Below are 17,442 nucleotides of genomic sequence, written 5' to 3' on the forward strand. Positions count from 1 at the left end.
CCCTTTCACTGTCAGCGAAGTTGCTTGTGGCCGTCCTGTCAGACTTGGAACTTTAAATCCCTTTCAGCTTTCTTGAGCCATCTTACTTTGTGTTGTCCTGGATTGTGGACTCATGCTGTTGTTTTTCTCTGACATGTTTGAGGTCGGGTTTCTGGCACCCTGCTGTGCTCACCCCCATTCCAAGGCTTCACGTTGCACCTGGTGCTTCACGTTGCACGTTGCACCACGTTCCTTGCCTCTGTTCCCATCAATGAGCTTCTCCCTTGTTGGCCAGAGTCAGCTCTGGGGTAATAATGTTCCTCTGCTTTCTTTTTTATTCTGGAGGCATTTCAATGTCAACATAGCAGTTCTTGATCCTGTGACTGTGGTGCTGCCCCGCAAGTAGACCTGTGGCGGCTGCGTGGATGGGTTGAGATTCTCTCGCTCACCGAGAGCTTTTTCCTACATTGGTTTTATGATCTGACAAGGGCATCTGTTTCTCCTGTCTAGCCAGCTGGTATGCAGTAGACAGTTACTACCTGACACTTACATTCTTACCTTCATTAATCTTCTTTCAAATGCTCTCAACTGTGCCTGCATCTCCAAGAATGATTCCCACAAGGATTTCTTAATAGGTCTTTTGAATTTTGTTCCAGACATGTCCTTCTTTTGCCATCCAAATTTGCTGGCTTATTGGTTGCCGCGGTATATCAGCATGTAGCTGTTTAATGCCATAATGTTGTTTCTGATCCTCTTCTCAATTTCACTGAAGTTACTGGTTGTCTCGTGCCATGATTCTCAGGATCGCTGGTTCAGTGGTTCTCAGAATCTTGTCTCCTGACCACCAGCCTTGGTGTCACCTGAGAACTTGACAGAAATGCACGTTCTGTCTGGCTCATCTCAGACCCACTGATTCAGAAACTCTGGGGCTATGTAAGACACTCTACAGGTGGTACTTGGCGACCTGTGATTTAATAAGACTTATAGGTGATTCTGATCCTCACTGAAATTTGAGAAGTGCCAAAATATTGATATTCTGCCAAACATAAGCAATTCGCAAGAATAGGGAGCTTGACTACATAGTTTCATAGGCATCCTTGAGCACAGAGTATTACAGTTTTATTTAAGTCAGTTCCCTCTCTTCGTCCACTTTGAACTTTCTTTACTATTCTGAACCAGTTTCCCCGACTCTTGAGTATCTGCCACCATGCTGGTGTTACGCGTTTCCTGCAGAGACATCATGAGAAGGAATCCCTGTAATACAGTAAACTCTCTGTGGTATTTTCTGCTCCCTTTTAATAGACTATATTTTAGAGCAGCTTTAGATTTAGAGGATTTGAACGGAAAGTGGGGAGCTCCACTGTACCCCTCTCACCTTCCTTTCCTTTCCCTATAGTTCCCCCCCTACTATTAATGTTTTGCCTTCATTTGGTACGATTAAACTAATATTGATACATCATTATTTACCAGTGTTCCCAGTGTATATTCAAGGTCACTTTTTGTGTGATTTTGACAAATGTACAATGCCATGTACCTACTGTTCCAGTCGTGTGCAGAATAGTGTCCCTTCCCTGAAAATCATTTATGCTCCACCTACTCATCCCTTCCTTCCTTCCCTGATTCCTTGGTTACACTGATTTTTTTTTTACTTTCTTCCTAATTATGCTTTGTCCAGAATGTCACATGATTAGAATTGTAGTCTACTCTTTTACACCTGTGTAAACTAAGAAGAGCTGTGCCCAAGGATAAGGAGCTCTGCAGACTTAGTGAGCTGGGATTCATACTTAGACCTGCTAGCTGTAAGCTTTCCATGTGATTTTTTTCTTCGATGTCACAGTCCCTCTCAAATTACCAAAATTCCTTGTTGATGATTTTTTTCCTTTCCTGCAGTTTGTGTATTGACTATTTCTGTTATTTTCGTTTTCTCTGACAGTGAAGACAAAGTTGTGGAAGTAGCGGAGGAGGAGGAAGTGGCTGATGTCGAGGAAGAAGCGGAAGATGACGAGGATGATGAGGATGGTGATGAGGTGGAGGAAGAGGCTGAGGAGCCCTATGAAGAGGCTACGGAGAGAACCACCAGCATTGCCACCACCACCACCACCACAGAGTCTGTGGAAGAGGTGGTTCGAGGTAATCCACTCTTTGCTTGGATCCTCCCCATCCCCTAAGGAAAAGAAAGCATAATTCCAGAGTGTGAAATTTCTATACACCCTACCACCATTGCCTTCCCCACCCAAAACAAAACAAAACAAAATAAACCCTTTCTTTTTGTTCCAAATACAGGATTTCTTATGCTTCGTGAGATTGTTCTGGTTTAATAAGCAGTCTAACAGTTTCAAATGCATAAAATCCTAATTGAACATTCTGTCTTGTACCTTGCGTGTGCTACTTGGAAAATCCCAAATTGTTCTACAAGATTCCACCTAACCAGGAGTCATCTCATTGAACAAACACTGAGTTAGGTGACTCCCTGGTGTTCCCCCGGCACTGGGTGACTGGCACTTGATTTTGTCTGCTGCCTCTTTGGCCACCTAGACCACGAGCTCCCTGGGGGTAAGGACTAGATTTTACTCAGTATCACACTGAGCGCCTGGCTCATAGAAAGTTTTCAATAAATCTTAGTTGACTGAGTGAGTGGTTGAGATCAGATTTCATGAAAGAAGGAGATTTGGTGAGCATTGTATTGTTTCTTGCTATGAAACTTAGGCTATTTAGGTTGCATCTAAATTATTGTATGGAGGAGTATGACAGCACCTTCTACAAGAAGATGATGCACTACTAATATCTCAGGCTTTCTTTTATTGTTGAATTAATGTTCCTCTTGAGACTATTGGGAACAAAATTAACTAAAACACTTTTTTGTCTCCCTGAAGTAAAAGTGAACCTTCAGTTTGTATTAGTCAAATGTAACAACAACTAGTAAACTGTTGAATCAGGTTCCTTAAGGGATATGTATTTGTTTTGCAGATAGTAAAAATGTTTCTAGAACTAGATTAAATGAATATGGACTTATTGAAGTTTAACATATTGCAAATATGTTAAATGGTACACTAGTATAAGGTTCCTCTTACTTTTTCTTAAGGTATAAGGATTTCAGCTCTATTGTTATGTTGGAATTTAAAATAGGCTACTTTTCTACCTCAAACACATTCCTAATTGTCATTATAATATATCCTTCCTTTCTTGCATTTTTTGCACTACTTTATTGAAGTATAATGTACATAAGATTGACTTTAAGTATACAACTCAGTGGCTTTCATAAATTTACCAAATTGTGCAACCATCACCGTAATCCAATCATAGAACATTTTTATCGCCCCAGTAAAATCCTCAAACTCACTCACAGTTAATCCCTGCACTCACCTCTAGCCCCAAGCAACAATTAATTTACTTTCTGTCTCTATAGAGTTTAAAGAAATTAGGTTCAGACCAAAATATGGTCAGACCTTCAATTTCACACTGGCAAGTATGGACATTAACTGAGGGTGATTAATCAAATATTAATTCAGGACCTACTAAGTATGGCAGATGTTTCCAGGAGACAATGAAGAGATTTTGTTTTCGCAGTGTTGTTGTTGGGGTGACAGTACACAAGGAGTGACATAATTTACGCAGTGTGAGAGAATACCACATAAATGTATGCCCGTATTCCACACCAAGACAGCAGTCTCTTGAGATAAAGTGATCTTTTTATCTTCTCTCTTAGTCATTCTTTCAGCTTCAATTTTACATGTAGCGTTATTAGATACTAAAACAGAACATAGAGGGACATATATATGTTATAGCCTTTCCTACAGAATGGCAAAGGCAATTATAAGAAATTATTTTTTAATCTCCAAAGTAGAGGTAAAAAGGAAACTAACCTTAAGAAATAAAGATTAATAATTTTGATGGCAATAAGAGCTATAAAAATGACCTTCTAAAAGCAAATACCTGGTCATTTAGAGGTACCAATTGTTAATGCCAGAATTAGAAGATCCTTTAATGGGAATCCATCAATTCCATCTCAAACTCCTCAGTGGACGAAAGCAATAATTGAGACAAGACTTTATGGGAAAGAGGGCTGGACAGAAACATGTTATGGTATATTGTGTCCTTGTAAGTTAGTTTTCTGTGTTCCTATAGAAGTAGAAGTTTTTGATGGTAGCATTCAAGAGATCAGATACAAAGAGCACTTCCCTTCCCCATCACTGATGTAGAAGGTGAGTTGCGGTTCTTCCCTAATTGAGAAGAGAGGACAATGTCATAGGACAAACTCTCATTACAAGTAGTTTGCTTCCGTGTTGAAAATAAAAATTAGAAGTGACTTGCTAAGAAGAGATATGGAAGGGAGGCTCCATGTTAATGTTTCAGCACCCGAAAAAATATGATTCATAACCATACTTACAAAGAAAATTATTTCATCACCTCAGCATATCGCTACTAATACCATTCCTTAATGTGCTTTGTAAAAAACGCAATACTTTTCTGATCCGTCAACATTTGAAAGAAATAGACAGAGGGAAGAAAATAGATGACATTTTAGCATGGTCATGAAATTTTCTGCCACATGTTATCTTCTCTGTTAGAATCGATGGTCCCCAAGAGAGAGATGTCTGTCTCAGTTACTGATTCCAGAAGGAAAAGGTCTCGTCCGAAAGTGAGCATGCTGTTACAATATCTACCTGGCTTTGGGGCTTATTGTGTTTGGCTTTGCTTGTCTTTGGGACTTCAAAAAAACTTAACATATTGATGTAGTAGAATAAGCCATTACCAATTTAAGTAAAACGATAGTATGTATAGACACGTGCTGCTACTTTGAGAAGGTTTTACACTTCATAAACCCACGATGTCAGTAATTTCTGATTGAGCTATGAATTCTAAACTCTGATTAAACATAGGTACTGAAAAAAATGACAAAATTTTGTATTGAATATAGCCAGTTTTGCCTGTCCAGAGTAAATTTTTTTCCTTACATTAATTATTGAGCAAATACTCATTGTGCCTCTGCTAACTGCTAGACCCTTTTGGTACTGTGGAAGGTGTCATGGGAGCAGAGCAGAAGTGGTTTCACCTGCTGGACGACTGGGGCAGATCCCAGGTGGAATTCTTTGTTGCAGATACAGGTTTTCAGGATCACCATTTCTTTTGCCCTTTTCTGGCAGTGACTTTGTCTTTTAGGCTTTGTAAATGTGCCGTTAAGTGGAAATTATACTTGCCCATTTAAAACCAAGAAAAGAAAGGCCTAGAGAATTTTTTTTTTAATTGCCCATAGGCATAACTGGTAAGTGGTGAAACCAGCATTTAGACCCAGATTTGCCAGGATACTTCTGCAACACTCATGTCGTAATTATACTTTCATTATATTTTTCTTTATAAATACACGCTAATTCATTTTAACCCATGCTCCCTCTGTAAATTCCTTTGCCGTAGGCTTGTGCTCATTGCACTATTATTTCATACAGTACATTTCTGAAATTTTAGCATTCTCATTTATGTTTTTTGGTATATTTGTTTTGTTTTGAGACAGGGTCTTGCGCTGTCACTCTCACCCCAGGCAGTGGCATCAGCATTGCTCACTGCAACCTCAAACTGTTGAGCTGAGCTGAACTGATCTTCCTGCCCCAGGCTCACCAATTCTGGTACTATACACCCATGCCATGACACCTGGTTAGTTTTTCTATTTTTTGTAGAGACAGGGGGTCGCACTCTTGCTTAGGCTAGAATTATTAAATTGAAGCAATGATCAGGTGTCTACAAATAATAGTAATGATCTGTGGTCAACAGACTATGGCCCTGAGGCCAAAAATGGCCTATTCCCTGTTTTCTCAGCAAAAGCTTGTGTTAGGTTGCACCCAATCCCATCTGTTTCTATATTGTCTGTAACTAAAAAGCAGACTTGAACAATTGCAAAAGAGACCATGTGGCCTATGAAGCTGCAAATATTTGCTATCTCGTCTTTACAGAAATTTGCTGCCCCGTGATGTTGACTATAGGACATGACTATGAAGTTCTTTATATTTCAGACACAACCACCTCGCATTAATTTCTTTAAGGTAGTTTTCCTATAGCTAAAGGCAGACTAGTGTAGTGTTTAAGAGAGAATTTTTTATTTTTTGCAGTTTTGGGTGAGGGCTGGGTTTGAACCTGCCACCTCCGGCATATGGGGCCAGCGCCCTACTCCTTTGAGCCACAGGTGCTGCCCTTTAAATTTAATAATTTTATGGCCTTGGCCCAGTTAAGTAACCTATTTTTCATGCCTGCGGTATAAATGGTAATGTTACCTTGCCTGTTTTTCGTGAGAATGACTTCAAATCCTCTCTGTAAGCACTTACCATAATTCCCGGTAAGCATTTAATATATTTTATAAGCACAGGCTGCCCAGACTTGAATCTTTTCTCCACAACCTACCGACAGTGTCAATTTGTATAAATGAGATAACCTTTAATCTTCATTGCTTCTTTTGTAAAATGAGGATTACTAATACCCAGCTAATATTTAACTATTCTGTGAGGATTAAATTAAGGAAGTCCTGGGAAACACTTAGCACAGTTTTTGGTACAGAGACTCTCTTAGTCGTAGTTGTAATCATCATTCCTGTCTTCCAGTGTATTCCGATTAGAAAACTTTTGTTTACTCCTTAGCAGGCATGCCAAAGGAAAGCACACACATTGACTTTTAATTTTATAAAAAGCATAAATGTGACCTATCCATATCTTTTGGTAAAATACAGCTGATTCTTAATTTTTTTAATTATTACAGGTATATAATAATTGTGTATCTTAATAGGGTACATGTTATCTTTCAATACAGTCATACAATGCAATTTAATTAAATTAGGGTAATTGGAGTACCCATCACCTGTCATATTTCTCATTTCTTTGTGTTAGGAGCATTTCAACTCTACTCATTTAGTTGTTTTTAATAGAGCTGATATTTGTAGACAGCATTACATTGTGATAAAAATCAGCTTAAACTCTGTTTCTTGATCAAAATGTTTTTGTGAGTATATATTGTATATTGCAGTTAAATTTTATGTCCAGCAAAAAATTGAACAGGATGATATTAAATGTCACTGCATTTTCAGATAGAATTTCATTTCTGTGTGTATTTTAAACCTCATGGAAGTTCTATCAAATAGACAGAGGCACTGATATAGGTGACTCATTTACCGTCTCATAGGACCATGAAAGCTCAAATGTTTGCTCTGAATGTCACTGGCCTCGGGTTAAGTGACTGGCCTTGGCAGAATTAACTGATTGTTCTTCTCCTGGTGACCATTAATCTGGGAGAAGCACCATTTGATTTACGGGCAGGTGTTTCACCACCCTCAACAAAACATTTCAAGGTACTGATGGACCACTGCATTGGGTGCTGGGGACACAGGGATATGAACCAGGTGGCTCGCTCAGGTGGCTTCTAGCCTTATTTGCACAGTCCTTGAGAGGAATGAGTCTCTCGGACCTGGCTAGGAAAGAAGTTTGGCCACCGGAAGGAAGGGAAGTGCTCAGCTTGGGGCGGAAGTTTTCACCTAAGGCATTGTGCAGAAGTTGGCATTGGGTGATAACAGAGGAAGAACAGGGGCTTGCCATGTGATAAAACACCAACTAGAATGAATCCAATATATGTTTAAATCAGAGTAGCTTGTATTGATCTCAAGAGTGAAGGAACAAACCTTAGCTTGAATTCTCTTGACACTTAAGGGTTGCCTATAATTCGCCAAAAGGATTCTTGCATATCATCCGTACTTAACTTTTCACACAACATTTGGGGTAAACTGTGAGTTTGACTTGCGGTGAAACTGCACAAAAATGAAAATAAAGTTCCAGGGAGTTTGGGAACAGGTCAAAGGGACAGTGGCTCCTTCCTTTTAGAGCAGTGGTTCTCAACCTTCCTAATGCTGTGGCCCCAACCCACAGGTGCAAGCCTTGGGCTTTTCCTCTGTGTTTTGATTTGTTTGTTTGATTTATTATCATCATCATCATCATCATTAGCTCTTGTTCTGTTTGTTCCAGGCTAGGGCACAGTGGCATGGTCATAGCTCTTTGTAACCTTAAACAGCTGGGTTCAAGTGGTCCCCCTGCCTCAGCCACCAAGTAGTTGGAATTACAGGTGCGCACTACCAGGCATGGCTAATTTTTTAAAAATCATTTGTAGAGGCAGATTCCTGCTGTGTTCCCCAGGTAGCCTCGAACTCCTGGCCCCAAACATTCCTCTCCTCTCAGCCTTTCACAGAGGTGGGATTACAGGCATAAGAGACTGTGCCCAGTATTTCTCCATGTTTCAAGGAAGGGGAATAGTATTTCATTCTGCCCCTAGATAAGGTTGTAGTATATTTTCTAATGATGTTGAGAGAAACAATGTCAGCAGTAACCATAGATGTGGCAGGTGGCAGCCTACATTAATATTTAGTGCTCAATAGCATGGCAGCCATTGATTTTGAGGTATTTGATACACCTTTTTTAAATTAAATCATAACTGTGTACATTGATGCATTTATGGGGTTCAGTGTACTGATAGGATATACAGTGTGAAATGCTTGCATCGAACTGATTAACACATCCATCGCAATTGTACTCTTTTCTTAATAGTTTTGAAATTTACCCTTGCATCATGCATACTATGCAGCCATAAAAAAGGATGGAGACTTCACATCTTTTATGTTTACCTGGATGGAGCTGGAACATATTCTTCTTAGTAAAGTATCTCAAGAATGGGGGAAAAAGTATCCAGTGTACTCAATACTACTATGAAATCAATATATAATCCCCTACACATTCATACAAATGGTAAAATGTAACTATAGTCCAGAAAGTAGAAGGGAAGAGGAGAGAGAGGGGAGTGGGAGGAGGGAGGACATTTGGGGGGAACTCATCTAATGTGATATGCGCTTTTATAAAGGCAGAGAGGAGTGGGACACTGTGTCTTTCCATGTAGTTCAGTGGTCTCAATCCAGAAAGCCCCCTCTGGTCCTTGGGTTGCTTAAAATGTGAGAATAAGGAGGAGGAGACCCGAATAGACACGCGTGCGTACCTGCACATACATGGTACATCATTTCCTATTTTAACAATTTTATTGAGATATAATTCACACACCATAAAGTATAAAATTCAGTAGTTAAATATCTTCACTAAGTCTGCATTGACATTTGGAAAATACATTTTGAACTTGGTTTTGCTTGCAGTTTTACATGCCTAATAGTGCTTTGTTATTTTTCACCTTCCGTTTCTACACTGTTTTTCTTTAGTTTCTTTAATTCAGTATTAGACTAATGGTAGTAATCAGCTAAAGGTATTTTTAATGAAATTATATCTAAATTTTTTAAGTGAAAAAATATTTTCTCTCCAACTTAACTAAAAACTGCAAACCCAAAGAAATACTCGTCTTCCTCGTGTGTTTCTTCAAATCAGTTGCTTTTAAAAAAATTATGCAGATGCCTCAGGTACAATAATTGTACATCTGTCCAACTTAGGAGTTTGCAATCAAGAAAAAGAAATCTAAAAAAGAAATCCAGAAAATTAGAGAAGGGTTCCTTTAAATACGTGTCCATTTTCATGGGCACACCTTGTTAGCTAATTCATATGTCTGAATAGTAGAGGCCTGGATTCCTTGGCCAGGTAACAAAGCTCTGGGTTTTAATGGAAAGCTTTTGTTCTCCTGCAGAAAAATGAGTTGTTTCTGGAGTTTTTAAAAGCAGAGTGGATTATAGCTGAAACATCTGCTTCTCTGAACCTTGGACCATTTTACCCCTTTGAAAATACATCTTTGGTTTCCAGCCACCTCTTCCAATGTGTCTGACCTTTGTGATTCTGTTAGAAGAGTGAAAAGTGAAGGGCAAGTGTGACTGAATCTCCTATAAAAATGATGTTTAGAAAAGCCCTGCAGCCTTCAAGGTAGCAGCCTACATTTTAAAAATAAAGGAACTCTTTCCTAAGGTAAAAAAGGTGTTTAAGGCAGAAGAAATGGTCAAGGTGGGCACGATGTTTAGTTTATAATGGTAAGATGGAGCAGGAGTTTAGGGTTATCTCTTTTTTGAATTTGTTTGTGTTCTTATTTCATATAATTCCTGAGACAGAATATGAAACTACCACAGAATATAGATGGAAACTTCATGTTACTTGCATGTGGCTTTTTGGTTCTCGATGTTTCATGGTAAAAGCAAAGAGAGGTCTTGCTGGCCAGTTCTCATGATTCTATTTTGGAAATGTACTAGCTTTTGTTACCCAGAAATGCTGAGGTTTTGGTGACTGCTGCACAGTAATTTTGATGGAGAAAATTACTAAAATTTGATATGAACCCTTCTGGATTTTACTGGGCTGCGGTGGTATTTCTGAACCTCGGCACTATTTATGTTATGGACCAGATAACATAACATAAATGGGGATTTGCTGTGGGGGATTTTTCTGTAGGATATTTAACAGCATCCTAGGCCTCTATCAACTACTAGATGCCAGTAGTTTTGATGACCACAATTATCCCCTGGGAGGGCCTAGGACAGTGTTTTTCAACCTTTTTTTTTTTTTTTTAAATCTCACGGCACACTTAAATCTATAATTAAATTTCTGCAGCACACTTAAATCATCTTGATCAAAAAAGGAGTAAAAAAGAGCAGTGGCTTACACCTGTAATCCTAGCACTCTGGAATGCCAAGGCTGGTGCATTGTTTGAGCTCAGGAGTTCCAGACCAGCCTGAGCCAGAGCAAGACCCCATCTCTACTGAAAATAGAAAAATTAACCAGGCACTGTGGAGGTGCCTGTTGTCCCACCTACTTGAGAGGCTGAGGCAAGAGAATCACTTGAGTCCAAGAGTCTGTGGTTGCTGTGAGCCATGGCACTCTATCCAGGGCAACTCAGTAACACTCTGTCTCAAAAACACAAACACAAAAACAAACGAACAAACAAAACAAATACACTTAACTGTGCTTTGAACTTCTTTCAGAGATAATTTAACTTAACCATCTTTATTAATTTTCTTGGCACACCTAAGATCCTCTCATGGCACACCAACTGTCTGAAATTTCACTGCTCTGAGCAATAGAATCTCTCTAGTTGCAAAACACTGGTCTATGGTTGTTGGGATCTGCAGTGATGGCAAGCTTTACATACATGCACACAGTAACAGACAGCACTGTCTCATCTTAATGTCAGCTGTAGCTTTGCACATTGTAGGTTTTGCACATTGCAAGTTTTTTGGACAAAAAATAAGTAAAATAAATATGCCAAAATAAATATGATAAGTATATATTTAATAAGGTTAAAAACAGGTATTTGATGAGATGTGTTTGTAGTCTCATAACTTTATTTAGAGACTGAAAATAACATATCATGTTGATGTGAGCTATTGAGCATACATATTTGCCACATAGACAGTGAGAGCTGGAGATAAAATGTCTACCTGATTTGGTCTTATTTTTCCAATAGAAATTCACTTTCCTCTGTTATATTGTTATAAAATAGCAAATAGTGGCTAGCATCCATATTGTGATCAGGGACCCTGCTGTTCTCAGCTGGCACCTACAGCTTCTCTCCTGCTGGTGGTTGTGACAGGAAGCCAGTTACCCTGGAGAGGTGGACACACTCGTCTCCCCCAGAAGAGGACAGGGAACAGCAAAACCACCCTTCCAACCTCTGACTTATATCTAGGGTTAGATTTTTTTTTGCAAGAACAGAGATGCCATCAAGTCCTTTATTTACAGAAAAGTGGTATAACAGAGTATATTCTAAGCTCTTGATTTCATCTCAGTTTTCTTCATTATTTTTTAAGTAAAAATAAAAGTTATGCTGTTTCTAATGTGCTGGCACATGTTATAGGATGATACCACTTAAATTCAGTTTTCTGAGAAGTCTGATGTTTTTATAGACAACGCGAGTAAGGGAATTATTATCTTGGTATTGGATTTAAGGCACAAGTGTTAAAGCTGTGTCCATGTTGTTTAAGAGAAGACAGAACTTCAGATGAAAATAAGTATAGATAATGTGCTCACATTACGTTTTCAAGATGTTATATTTTAGTCTTTAGACTCTACTAATTTATGTTTTATCTCTATTTTTCCAAATAAATGTCGACTCTTTTTTTTTAATAAGCCAAAACCAATGTAACTGTTTTTACTAATTATTCTCCTCTGGTCCCTTTGGAAAGTGACTGAATCTTGTGTCTCCAGTTTTGATATTTCAACTGCATTTAAAAGACACCATTGATCATGTTTCCCAAACTTGAATATCTATCCAAGTCACCAAGGCTCTTGCTAAACATAATTCTGAGTCTATAGATCTAGAGTGGGGCTTCAGTCACCAGCGGTATGGACCCTGCTGGTCCACGGACTGTCCTTTGAGCTGTAAACTTTAGTAGCATCTCCTGCCCTCCATATTGGGTAGATTTGGGGCATATGGACAGGAAGTAAGAGACTGAAAAGGAAAACCATCGTTGTATATAGTGTGATTGTTCTTAGCGTATTAGCATATGTCAGCAAGTGAGAGAGAATCCTGAGATGTCTATTTAATTTTTTTTAACTAAAACCCAAGACCAAGGAAATTAAAAAATTCTCACCATCTCCATACATGTATAATTGCTGCAGTTTTGCTTGCGCCCCTGTTCCCTCTCATTGGTGTGGTAGTATAGCCATCTCCTGTGAAAGCTAATGATTGCAGTATTGAGGAATTTTCTGAGCCACAAGCTATTGGTAGCTTGTGGTACCAGTTGTGGGAGTATTTACACCATGGAAATTGGCAAGCAATATCACTCAGAATGCTCTATTGTTTGTTTTTCTGGAGAAAGCTAATTTTCCAGGATATTTCTGCCTCTTATTCAATAGGAAAAATCACTTGCTATTATTTTTTTACCACAAGACATGATCTCTTACTCAGAGTTTCAGACTTCTTGTTAATACCGTGTTGCACTTCCGACTAAATACACAGATCTGTGAAGAACAAGTTTATTCCCATAACAAGAAGGAAACAAAGGCTAAGAAAAAAATCATAGTGGATAGTGGTACCTTTTGTGAATGATCACTAACAACCCCCCCCCCATGGGAATACTGATTAGTCTAAATACTTTACAAGTAAATCTCCTTCAGGTGGCATTTTATAAATAATCTTTCATCATGAAGAGATGTGAGAATTGGGTCAGGTATAATTAGAATGACAGCTGTATTGGTGAGCCTTAGAGAATTAACACAATTCAGTAAAAAGGCTAGCCAACTGCAGATATCTTCTAGAGACTTCCGTGACAAATTAGCGCCCATCATCTCATTTCATTACCATGCACAGCTGTTTACATCACTTGTTTATATTTCAATCTGTATTTGGAGCTTAAGTGAGATTTGTCATAAGACTTCAGTTCAAGCTTGCTTGCCTAATTTGACATGCTTCTATTTAGTGAAATATGACCAGATGAGTAGATCATAAATATTTGATCATTTATTGCTCTGATCAGAGCTTTCTAGACATATTTTTGACTGCTTACACTTGATAAATGCTCTTTTCAATTAAAATTATTCTAGCATTGGGAAAAACTCTTTCTTTTTTTTTGTAGAGACAGAGTCTCACTTTATGGCCCTCGGTAGAGTGCCATGGCATCACACAGCTCACAGCAACCTCCGACTCCTGGGTTTAAGCGATTCTCTTGCCTCAGCCTCCCGAGTAGCTGGGACTATAGGCGCCCACCACAACGCCCAGCTATTTTTTGGTTGCAGTTCAGCCAGGACTGGGTTTGAACCCACCACCCTCGGTATATGGGGCCAGCGCCTTACCGACTGAGCCACAGGCACTGCCCGAAAAACTCATTCTTAAAAAGCAACCACTTTTCTAGTATTTTGACTTTTAAATTTTTTCATCTATAAGAATCAAACCCAAATCTGTCTACTTATTTCTTCAACAAGTTTGGTTCTAATAACTTAGGCTCATAAAGTATCACCATGTGGTAACATTTAGAATTGGCAGCAATAACTTTATCAAACTAAAAATGTGAATTTGTTTTGAAGTACATTAAGGCCAGACCTTTTCTTTATTAATGGATTGAATGACAGGTAAATCAAAATTATTTGAAATAGTGGAGATAAGTATATATCATGGATTTCAGTACTTATGTCCTTGTTTTCATTTTATTTCACTGTTATTTGAAGCAGGTAATTTGTTGCAAAGGCAAACTGTATTTGTCATCTTATATTTGCCCTTTTTATTCTACTTGAAATTTGGAGAAAAGAAGTGCAAGATATAATTTTTAACTCAAGGAGAAGAGATATATCTGTTCTATGTGTGAAATTTAGTTGAGCATATATTCTTTTAGAAAACAGAGAAAATTATGCTACATAGTGTTTGGGGGGTTTATAGAACTTCAGAATATATAATTCAGAGCTTTCTTTACATAAGACAGTGGTTCTCAACCTATGGGTCATGATCCCTTTATAACATTGAAAATACATCACAGCATTAGGAAGGTTGAGAACCACTGAATTATAAGAAGTTATTTAGTTTGATTATTAAAGTGGTTGCCTTCTCCAAATTTCTAAATTCAAAACCTACCCGTTATGTGTAATACAACTTTATTTCACATAGGCTGAGAATGATAGAAACTCAATTAATAAAAATGAAATTGTAATTAAAAGCTTAACATTCTAGAATTTATCTTTAGTGCTTTATTTAAAGCCAATTATTTACTAATCTGTTAACTTTGCTTTGTAAAAGATATTAGAATTATCATACATTTGAAAGTGGAGATTTTTCTCCCTATTCCAAGTTTCATAACTATCTTCATGCTGGATTTGTTTAAAAAAAAAAAAGGTAAAATTAGTTTTCAAACTTTGGTTGGCCACAAAAAAATTTTGCTCCAACTTGAAATTTCTAATCAGAGTTAATGTTTTATGGTTGAGCATTATTTTGTAAATAGTGAAGTTATGTAATGCAGAGAGCTCTGGCTTTGCTTCATACTATATTTTCTATTACATTGATTTTTAGAAATGGAAGGTAGTGTTGACACCAGAGCAGATCACAGCAAGGGATTCCCTTACAAAGAAATAAACGCATGGAGTTTGGTTAGAAGCAAATAACTTGGCTTTCTGTTTTATGTACACCACCAGCATTTCAGTTTATAAAACTGTCTTTTGTCTTGGAGGTTGAATATAGTTATCAAAGAAAAGATCATCCTTTCTTGCCAGCAAAATTTAGCTAAGTGAATATTAGAAAGCCTATTTGTGGGCGGTGCCTGTGGCTCAAAGGAGTAGGGCGCTAGCCACATATACTGGAGGTGGTGGGTTCAAACCCAGCCCAGCCAAAAACTACCAAAAAAAAAGCCTATTTGTAATATTAAAAGTTTAAGAAATTGAATACAAATAAAATGTTCATGTAAGTTTGTGGCTGTGTTTCTATCTGGGCAAATTTTTTCCTTCATTATTATCCGTAATATTTATTTTGAATAGAAATGAAGGTGGATTAGAAATCAAAAAATGTTTAACAAATGATTTTATTAACTTTAGGTTTTGAGACTAGAATAAAGATGAGAACAGGAAGACCAAGTTTTCTTGATTTTTATTGTTTTTTTCTTAAATTATGTATCTGGAAGATGCAGTTTTAACTTTCAGATGAATTCTATTTGGGGTCGGTTATATAGTATCTAATTTGGCATGCTGTACATTGAATGGATGACATTATAAATAATTTTCCACTGAGTGATAATAGTAATTATATGAAACAGGTTTTGTGCTCAATTTTTTTTAGTCAGCTTCTGTAGATTAAGAGAGAAGAAATTATTCTGTTAAGAAAAATAGAAAATCATGTAAACATGGCATTTGAAATCTCTCCTGATGCTTTCCTTTTTCCTGTGAATCTGGTCATGCAACTTATCCATGATATATATCAGGTCTTATTGCTTTAAATCTCTTCTACTCAGTTAAAAATCATAAAATCTTTCCTGACTATTTTCCATTACGAGAATGGGATTTTTTTTTGGTGGGGGCGGGGGGCAGAGTCTGAAGCTGTCACCTTGGGTAGAGTGCCGTGACGATCCACCTGCTTCGGCCTCCCAGAGTGCTAGGATTACAGGCATGAGCCACCGTACCCAGCCTTGATTCAAAAGAAAATTTCTTTCTTTTTTTTTGCAGTTTTGGCTAGGGCCGTGCTTGAACCCGCCACCCCCTGTATATGGGGCTGGCACCCTACTCCTTGAGCCACAGGCGCTGCCCTAAAGGAAATTTTCTTAAACTGAGATTTGTAGTCCTTTGGGGGAACTTACTGTTAAATGGTAAGAGAGTCAAAGAAGGAGACAAGATTAGAATCCTAAAGGCAAATTGAACTACCGGCATGCCTCTTAATTTTTTTTTTTTTTAATGTGAGGTTTTTTGTTATTTGGTTTTTTTTTTTTACTTGTTTTCATGTAATTGTAGATTTGTATACAGTTGAAAAATCTTTGTATACAGTTGATATACAATTTGTATACAGTTGATACTTCACCCAGTACAGTATCACAACTGTAAGGATTGAGTTACCTCAATCCCTTAACTCTTCTTTAACCAAAGTATGTACTCCTTTTCCTGTATGTTCTCTTCTGAGAGTCGCTGGCCATTTTTACATAGTTATTTATTAATGCTTGGTGTAAAAGTGCTAGCATCATACTTCCCTGGTTCACATCCTAGCCACCCCACAGCTTCTTTCAGATTAAGCAAAGGTTCTCTTTTCTCCTACATAGACAATTGCTCTGGAAAGATAAGGGTTAGAGAAAAGATCAGAGAGATCAGATAGTTGCGTGCCCAGCAGTACAGTAGAAATAGAACCGTGAGTGAGGGGGACACAGAATCCATTTCCTGCATTCTCTCCAAAATTAGCTTCTTTGTTCTAGAAAGTTCATGTTTTAATCGTAACCTTGAGGGAAAGCGATGGGAAGTACCAGGTGGTGGTTAATCAGTGATGCTGAAAACTGGGGGATTTAGAATGAGAAACTCTTTTTCACCCCATCAGGGGTCGCATGCTAAGAGGAGGCCTGTTTTGTAGAGATTGAGAAGTGACAGAGTTACACTCTCGGTCTCGTTCCTCCAGGATCACATACGTTGACTCCTCAGTATCTGTATTTGGTCTTAGGTTAGTGCAGTGTCATGCTTACGACTGGCTGTATTTCTTGGCTGTCCTTTCGTGCCTGTGGGAGTGCTGCTGCTCACGGTGTCCACTCAGACTCTACCAAGGTCACGACAGTATATGGGGCCATTCAAAGTCAAGAGTCCCAACAGTCCTAATAAGGGCAGGAGAGACAACCTGACACCCGCCGAATGGACATTATGTCTTTCCTTGGTCTTGTCAGAAGGAAGGAGTCCAGACTTTGCTCACACCTGGAGACTCCAGTAAGGGCAGTGGATTCCCCAGGTAGTTTATTCTGTTACTTAGGTGACATATAATGGATTGGCCTGGCTTCCACAAATTAGCTGTAAAAAAGGGTTTCAGACCTATTTTACAGTGAGGCAGAAGTAAAATAAAAGTGAATGTACCATTGTGTTTCATTAC

General features: G+C 38.2%; 1 protein-coding gene across 7 annotated transcripts in view; it reads left to right on the forward strand.

Annotated features, from left to right (window-relative positions):
• APP (amyloid beta precursor protein) overlaps positions 1 to 17,442 on the forward strand; it is a 295,844-nt gene that overhangs the window by 167,012 nt on the left and 111,390 nt on the right. For all 7 annotated transcript variants that reach the window (XM_053565412.1, XM_053565413.1, XM_053565414.1 and 4 more), the window contains one exon: positions 1,913 to 2,109. In XM_053565412.1, coding sequence (XP_053421387.1) covers positions 1,913 to 2,109 — 197 coding nt within the window. The remainder of the gene's footprint in view (positions 1 to 1,912; positions 2,110 to 17,442) is intronic.

This window comes from Nycticebus coucang, chromosome 16, assembly GCF_027406575.1.
Source record: "Nycticebus coucang isolate mNycCou1 chromosome 16, mNycCou1.pri, whole genome shotgun sequence".
NCBI classification, from domain to species: Eukaryota; Metazoa; Chordata; class Mammalia; order Primates; family Lorisidae; genus Nycticebus; species Nycticebus coucang.